The 8,708-nt window shown below is 36.4% G+C and overlaps 1 protein-coding gene across 3 annotated transcripts in view; it reads right to left on the bottom strand.

Moving 5' to 3' along the window:
- Nucleotides 1–8,451, bottom strand: part of Stk31 (serine/threonine kinase 31) — a 69,896-nt gene extending 61,445 nt beyond the window's left edge. The window contains exons 1-4 of one of the 3 annotated variants that reach the window (XM_005377416.2): nucleotides 7,951–8,451; nucleotides 5,881–5,927; nucleotides 5,743–5,795; nucleotides 3,154–3,252 (exon numbers count right to left, since the gene is read on the bottom strand). In XM_005377416.2, the coding sequence (XP_005377473.1) occupies nucleotides 3,154–3,252; nucleotides 5,743–5,795; nucleotides 5,881–5,927; nucleotides 7,951–8,000 (249 nt within the window). In that variant the 5' untranslated portion in view covers nucleotides 8,001–8,451. The remainder of the gene's footprint in view (nucleotides 1–3,153; nucleotides 3,253–5,742; nucleotides 5,796–5,880; nucleotides 5,928–7,950) is intronic. The other 2 variants (XM_005377418.2, XM_005377415.2) reach the window with 2 other exon arrangements.
- Nucleotides 8,452–8,708: the final 257 nt, after the last annotated feature.

Raw genomic sequence — 8,708 nt, 5'->3', positions numbered from 1 at the left:
TTCAATCTCTAGTACCCCCACACACACAAATACACATACACACACATGTGTATGTATATAGATATATTTACATAATTCCTACAAATCAATCAAGATAGCCTAATAAAAATGAGGAAAAGACAGCTGGGCATGGTGGTACAAGCCTGTAATCCTACCACTCTGGAAGGTTGAAACAGGAGGATGGTAAATTCAAGTGCAGTCTGAACAATTCAGTAAGACTCTGAATCAAAATAAAGAAAGAAAGAAATAAAAGGGCTGGGGATGTAGTTCAGCATGAAGATCCTGGTTCAATCCCCAGTACCAAAAACAAAAGGAAATTATTTGAACAAATACTTCACAAAACAATGTACAGCTAATGAGAATATGAAAACATGCTTAATATCTCAGTACTCACTAGAAAAGTAAAATCACAAGACAGCACTACACACCCACTAGAATGGCTAAAATTCTCAAAAATGATAATGCATTCTCTGGTGTAAGAAATCAAAAGGGGATGCTGGGCGTGGTGGTACATGCCTGTAATCCCAGCACTCGGGAGGCTGAGGCAGGAGGTTGCAAGTTTGAGACCAGCCTGGGCTAAAGTGAGCTCAAGGCCAGCCTGAACTGTATAGCGAGACTCTATCTCAAAAAGACAAAAAAAAAAAAAAAAAAAAAGAGAGAGAGAGAGAAAGAGAAATCAAAAGGGGAAATACGGGCAAAAATGTGTAGCAGATATTGTGAAAGAAAATGTTCAAATGGGAAGGGGTACAAGGGAGGAGGGGAGAGGGAAAGGAAGGAAAAAGGAAAAAAAAAGAGAATAGAAGGGAAAAAATAGAAACAACGCTTTTATAAATAAGGAGGGGAAAAGGAGTTGAAGGAAGTGGAGGGGAATGGCAAAAGAAAGAAAAATCAAGATACAGGTACAAATCCCCTATGATGAATGTTATCATTATATATATCTAAAATGTACCAATAGAATTAATTTTTAAAAAAACTACTTGAAACACTGTTAATCATGAACGTAAGAATCATGGTTAATGCTTTGCCTTCTGCTATTTGTTTTTATACACTTCTGCTTTGAAGTACGGTAGTTTTCCACTGTCTTCTTTCAAGATACTCAAAAACTTCTTTGAGTATAAATAGGCTTATGTGTTGTCTGATATTGGAGAAGTCACTTTCCTTGACTTTGTTTCTTCAACTTTGTATTGCAGATATTACTACCTGTTAATTAAATATGTATGCAGTATGCTTAGCATTTACTTGTATGAAACAACCATTCTCTAAATGGCTGCTGTTAGTACCGTAGATTCATCCAGAAATAAAGTCTAAAATATGCCTGAAAAAACTGACAACGCAAGGGGTAGTGAGAACACAGGAATTGAATTCTTATACACTGCTATGAGATGACATGTGTGGATGCAACTGATGCGATGGATGGTAAGGATACAAAATGGTTCAACACTTTTGCAAAAATCTTTGGCAGAATCTACTAAAATAAAACTTGCCTACCATATGACTTTGCATTCTACTCCTAGATAAACCACCAAAACAAATGTCAATACATCTAAGAAAAATCTTATATAAGGATTTGAGAGCAGTTTCATTCACAGTATCCAAAAACTGCAAGTATTACTCCAAATGCCCATCAAGAAGAACAGAAAAATAAATCATGTTACACTTGTACAATGAAATAATGCATAACTTATAAAAAACAATCAATACACTAATACACACCACAATATAGATGAAACTCTAAAATTATATTGAACAAAAAAGAAGTATGATAGAAGTCAAAATGTTGTTACCTCTGTTGAGGGTAGTAACCACAAACTAAATAAGAAGAAGCCTGAGTTGGGTGTGGTAATGCACACCTGTAATACTAGTGCTCAGGAGGCTGAGGCAGGAAGATCACTGCAAGTTCAAAACCAGCTTAGACTACATAATGAGTTCAAGTCCAGCCTGAACTACATACTGAGAAAAAAAAGGGAAAAAACAAGCCTGACGAATTTTGGAGGGATGATGGAACCATATCTTGATCTGAATGGTGGTTATATGGATGCACATGTACATAACAATTCACTAGGCTATACATTAAAGATATTAAGGGATAAGCACTTTACTGTAGGCAAGTTATATGTCAATTTTAAAACAGGCAAATTGTTCTCCATAAACAGGGCTCTTACAGATTTTTTAATCAGTGCCAAAGGCAAGTGTTCTAACTATTTTGTTCACCACTGCGTATCCAATAATTAATACATACCTTTATTTCTGTAGGTGTTTTTGTTTCTGTTCATCTGTTTGCTTCAGTTGGAATATTGCAGCTTTTAACTCTTCTTTTCCCAACTTTTATTGTGGTGAAACATAAAACTTACTATCTTAACCATTTTTAAGCGCACAGCTCAGTGGCACTGAGCATATTCATATTATTTAATTGTCATCATTATCATCTTTCTCCAAAGCTTGAAACACAAATTAAATTCTTTATCTATTAACTCCTCACAATTCCTATCCTCCCTCCTGTCCCTACTAACCACCTTTGTCTCTTTAATTTTGAGTACTCTAAGCGCCCTACGTAAATGGAATCATATTGCACTTCTCTTTTTTTAAATGGCCTACTTAGCATAATGTCCTCAAGAATCATCCAAGTTGTAAGTCAAGTCAGAATTTCTTTCCTTTTTTTATTAGTACATGTTAGCAGTACATAATGATAACATTCATTGTGGGGAATTGGTACCTGTACATAACACACCTTAATTCTTTTTAAGTACCCTTACCCTCCCCCAGAATTTCTTTCCTTTTTAAGGTCAAATATAAAGTGTGACCCAAACATAAAGTGAATGTTTAAAAAGTTTATTATAGTAAAAGACACACTGCCATTAATCCCTTTCAAAATATTTCCTCTCTTCGAACAAATATTTCCTCTCTTATCCCATCCTTCTCAACAAATGTCTCTTAATGTAGTAAGTTTTTTTAATTTAACATTCACTGTATTTCTTGAACTCTTGTAATATTCAGTCCATAAGTATTTTTGAAAGAATAAATTTACTATGTGTATAATGTACACAAATTCTAAAAGTCTGCTTCTTCCTTTCAAATAGACCCAAACTTCCAGAAACTAAAAAATCTAAGCTAACAGGAAAATTGAGGTAAATTATATCCAAGAATATGGCTCACCTTCTTTGGGTCAAGATTCCCAAAAACTGAATTGGCATAGGGACAAACTTTTGACAGTGAGCAACCAAGCTTCATAATGTCTTTATTTCTATTAATACTCTAGAAAAAGAATAAAGTACAAGATTCAGTAAAATATTATTTAACAGTGTCATAATATTAAGGGTACTATTAACTATGATATGCTACATACTGATTTCACTGAATTTCAAAAGACACACTAGATTTCAAAGTCTTAATATAAGAAAAGGAATATAAAATATCTTGTTAATACTTTATGCTAATTATATTTTAAGCATAATTTTAATGTATTGAGTTAAATAAAATGTATTTATTAAATTAATTTTACCTGTTTCTTTTTACTTTCAATACGGCTGTCAAAAATACCTTTAGGTTACTTATGTGGATCACCTATTTCTACTGGACACTGCTAATAAGAAAATACTACTTAAACTAGTATATCACATTCCTATATAATAAGCTTAAACACATAAACTATCATCCAGTCTGGGGCATAGGTAAGACTGACAAAGGTACTATTAATACAGAGACAACGGGCATAAAAACATTGCAGGCAAACTTTAGAGAGAGTGTATGTGCATTAAGAAAAAACACAAAATTGCCAAGAATTTTCTAGGAGTACCACAGTTCTACAACATTTTCTACATTATTTAAGAACTCCTGGTGTACTCTTCTATAACTTTCTTCTCATAAATTCTCCTTTTTCACACATTGTCAAATTACCCTTGCCCCCAAAAGGAGTTCCCATTTATAGGAATTATATAAAATATAATGCTTTTCCTTCCCATATCATATATATTTCACAAAATCGAAAATTGGTATGCAACAAAGGAATCTTCCATCTTTGGTGTTTAACTTTGTATTTAAAATTGAATAAACTTATCTGACTTGTAGCCTGGCAATAAAAAATCAGAAATATTTAATCAGTGTTTCAAATTTTCTAATGAGAAAAATATATCTCAAGTTCAAATTTAAGCCATTAGGAAAAAATGTCTGAATTTTCCTCCTCCAGGGACAGTATTTACAGGTGTGACAGCTTTTTCTTCTCCCTAACTTTATTTCCTACACAACTGGCCATCATTTGAGGAGTCTGGAACTTTCAGTTCTCTGACCCGACAAGAAGAGTCAGAATGGTTGGGCATTTGACATATCATCACCAGCTTTGCACAATACAGCGCCTAACAGGCCTGGGTAAAGAATCATTTGCTGTTACACCAAGAAGGACAGGAAAGCACAGAAATTTGTGCATTTGGTGTGTGCCTAAGTGAACTTCATAGAGTCTACGCTGTAGATTCCATTTACGTGTACCCAAAATTCTTAGGAGATTGCCTAAAATTCTTATGAGATTGTCTAAATCAGCACAACCTATCAATGTGTTCCATGAGTTAAACTAATGTGTCCGTGACTGGCTCAAGCATGCTTCCCTCACTGAGGAGCATAAAGTCATTTGTGAATGTGTTTAAGGCACAGACAGTCAGGAAACAAAACTGGAGGAAAAAAAAACTGAAGTTCTTTTTCTTTTTTTTATTTTTATTTTTAACCGAATTAAGATGTTTATTACATTCCATTTTTGGTGGAAAAAATGTAACATACATTTAGCACAACCTTGTGAAATACACAAAGCATAACTGTAGAAGCATTTTTCTATTCCTAGTCCATTTCTGAGGACCAAATCATGAAGAAACAATCTTCTAAAAAGCCCCTAGATGGAGCTATAACTTCACAAATACAATAGACACTAACCTGCAATTTATGCTGCTTAAGATATCGGTAATAAATTGAGTATAACTCAGAGTAACAATCTTGCTGATTTTTTTTTTTTTTTTTTTTTTTTTTTTTTTGGTGCCAGGAATCAAACTCAGGACCTTGTACTTGCCAGGCAGGCACTTGTGTCACTGAGCTGTATTCCAAGCTCTTTTGAATTTTTAACCTAGTCTTATTACGAGCATACTACTCATAACTCAAGCAAAGTTGCAGTTCTTGGCATTTATCTTTTAAGAGTGTCTTCTGCTAATAATTTTAATAATAACTGGGCACTAAAAATAATGACATATTTATTCTTGGGTATTTGTTATTTTGAGGATCGAAACCAGGGCTCCCCAGTAAGCTATGACCCCAGAACTTTTTATTTTTTATTTTGAAACAGGGTCTCAACAAGTTGTCCAGAGCCAGGTGTGGTGGCGCAAGCAATCCCAGCACTCGGAAGGCTGAAGCAGGAGGATCATTGTGAGTTCGAGACCAGCCTGCACTACGAAGTGAGCTCTAGGCCAGCCTGAGCTGCACAGCAAGACCCTGTCTCAAAAAGACAAAAAAAAAAAAAAAAAACAAGTTGTCCAGACTGGCCTCCAACTTTCAATCCTCCTACCTCAGCCTCCCAAGTAGTACAGTATAGTAGTATAGTATAGCATACTCCTAGTATAGACATGCACCATTGGGATTCCAAAGTTTTTAATTTTGTTTTTGTATTTGTGTTTTGTGTTGTTTTGTTTTGTTGTTATTATTGCTGCTGTTAAGGAAAACTTGGATTAGGAAGGAGAAGACAGACTGGAAATCAAGCAGGCTGCTATTTACCTGAGCCCAAAATGTTACCGCATCTTCTACATGACTTCCAACCACATCTTCAACTAAAACCAAATTATAATGCAGAAAAAATTAGAAATTAGTATCATCTTAATTTCATATCCCCAAATAATTTTTTAGTGTCAGTACCTTCATTGTAATGTGTATCTTCATCCCTTTGGACGATTTCTGAAAAACTAAAACAATTCAACACCTCAAATTAGATTATAATAATCTATCCATTAAGAAAAACAAAAGACTAAACTACATAATGTTGAAATTCTTTTTTTTTTTGTTTTTGTTTTTGTTTTTGTTTTTCTCCGGTACCAGGAACCGAACTCACGACCTTGCGCTTGCCAGGTAGGCACTTTTGCCGCTGAGCTAAATCCCCAGCCCCACAATGTTGAAATTCTTACAGGTACTGTTTGGCCCTAATGAAGTTATCAAAATTCAGACTCTACACTATATTAAAAACGACCTGAAATTTTTTTCTCCAGTAATTCCTTGTTTGGAGTATACTGCAGCTTGCAATTTCATGTCATCTGTATTCCTAAAACTATCTTTAGTCGAAGTTTTACTCTGAAGAAGAGAATTCATGCACACTTTGATCACTTACATAGATACTTTGGAAAAATGTGCATATACTTTTTAAAAATTAATGCCTCTCAAACAAGTGTTGAACTTTCACAGTGTAAGCAAACACTACAAATGCTTGAAACTGATATTATTTAAAAGACACATTGGGCACTTTTAAAGATACTTGGTACTAAAGACAATTGAAAGTCATCAAATTTTGCCCATTATTTCAAAACTAACTTTTTAAAAAATTTTTATTAGTCCATCTTTGTAATACATAATAATTATATTCATTGTGGGGAATCGGTACATATTCATAACACATCTCTTCTCTTCCACCCTGTCCTTCTGCCAGTATCAGATTTATAAAGTTAATTATAATTTATACAGATTGACAGCCTAAGAGGACAAAAACATACAAAACAAATAAGACAATTATATTAAATCAAGGTACATTTTTAGATACAATGTCCATGCTGGATTATAATAACTTTTTTTTTTCTTTTCAAAACTAACTTTAATTACACAAGACTGTACTATCTGCAAAATATTTCAAAAGAAATATTCACTACATTATAATTTCATTCCCAACACGCTGGAACTGTGTTCTTTCCATTCATAAATGTTAAAAGAATATAAAAATATAATTTAGTTTTCTAGCGTTCGGTTCCAGCTGATTTATTTCCTTTTCAGAAAAAGTTATTTATGTAAGATATAAATTAACTATCTCGATGAGCACTGGAGTTGACATGATTAGCTGGCATGCTTTTCTCCCACCCTCTCCAAACACTGTTTCTGTGGCTTTGAATTTTAAGACAAATATTCTACAAAGCATACTGTCTATAAAGAGCCAAAACAATTTTAACAAAACCCTTCGCAGAACTGCCTTATATAGACATCATTGCCTGACATGCTATTCATATATACATGAATATTTTAAAGTTTTAACAGTTATCTAAGAACACTAACACAAAAGTTTCAAGTGCCTTCTCAAATATAAAAAGAGAAGAGCTATTAACACTACAGAGCATCAAAATGTCTTTAAAACAGGGATTTTTTTAATACTCATCAAAACACGGTCTTAAAATAAAACTGACGACAGCAGCTGTAAAACCAAGTTGAAATCTGTTTAGGGAGATTTTATGTTTCTCTGGAAGATAGTCTTAAACGGTAAAAATGCAAATGTTTGTTTTGGAAATCCCACCACTGGCTCTAAAAAGCTATTTTCTAGAAAGACTTGCCCAGAGGATGATGAAGGCACCGATGCTGTACCCATTTTCTGCGAACCCGGATTACCAACGGGTGCATCCAAGTCTGCACTGCAAAACGAGAATTCGGAATAAATGGGCACAAGGGGCTCCTTAACACTTGTTTTATGAGATTTTGCAGTTTAAAAGGCACAGAACTTGCGGGAAGGGGAGGAAACAATTCCACCCCGCGCAGGCCCGCGGCGCCCGGCCATCTGCACGCCCTTTCCGTCCCCGCGCCACTCTCGCGCACGCGCGCCTGGCGCCTCTCAGCGGGGCTGCGTGGGGCAGGTGCAGGCCGCGTCCCGGGCTTAGACCCCGAACGCACGAACAAGACTAAAATACTGACCTCGAAGTACCACCATCGCACCGCGCCTGCCACAGGCCTACTACTCACCCGCCAATTTCCGCCACAGGCTCTGTGGAAAAGGGGCCCTGACCCCACATTCTGAACCCTCAGCCCGCTGCCGACGCCTCGTTAGCCCTCCGCCAAACGTCGCGCACGTGCTGACGCTTACCGCGCTTCCTTCTGGGGCCTCGGACCCACACTGCGCCTGCGCGTGGCGCAGAGACGTCTTCCGGGCTGGGCCGGACACCAGGCCGAGTCACGTGGTGCGAAGGCCTTGGGCCTGGACGACGCTGCAAGGCGCGAACTCTGGAAGCTGCTGCCTACCAGCTCGGGGAAAGTAGTGTATTGAGAACGTGCGGAGGGGTCTGATGGCCTGGGCTCCCCTCACCTTCCAGCCAGTGACTGGTTGGGTTTATCAAGAGCCTGATTACGCAAAACATTTACGTGCAATTGGACGAGCTTTCCTGATTTGTTCTGGAAGATGTAAATCTCAGAACGCTCGAAGTGGAAAATTCACAATGTTCTTTTTTAAAAATGGAAAGGAGGAAATTACTGGTTAAATAAAAATGTATTTTTTGAACAGCAGCTTTACCTGCATTTCTCAAGCCAACCTTAGTGTCCACGTATCTCTTACCAGTGCCCTTTTGTTTTTCTGGCATTAGGGGAGGGGGGTTCATTATAGCTTAGCTGTGGGTAGTTTTTTGTTTTGTATTTTTTTTGTGTGCTGGAAATCAAACTTAAGACGTTGCACTTGCCAGGCAGGTGCTTATATACAAATAGTATTAAACTATTATATACAAATGGTT

This window comes from Chinchilla lanigera, unplaced genomic scaffold (assembly GCF_000276665.1).
Source record: "Chinchilla lanigera isolate Chin_1 unplaced genomic scaffold, ChiLan1.0 scaffold00009, whole genome shotgun sequence".
In the NCBI taxonomy this organism is placed as follows: domain Eukaryota; kingdom Metazoa; phylum Chordata; class Mammalia; order Rodentia; family Chinchillidae; genus Chinchilla; species Chinchilla lanigera.
This window is presented reverse-complemented; position numbering and strand designations above follow the sequence as displayed.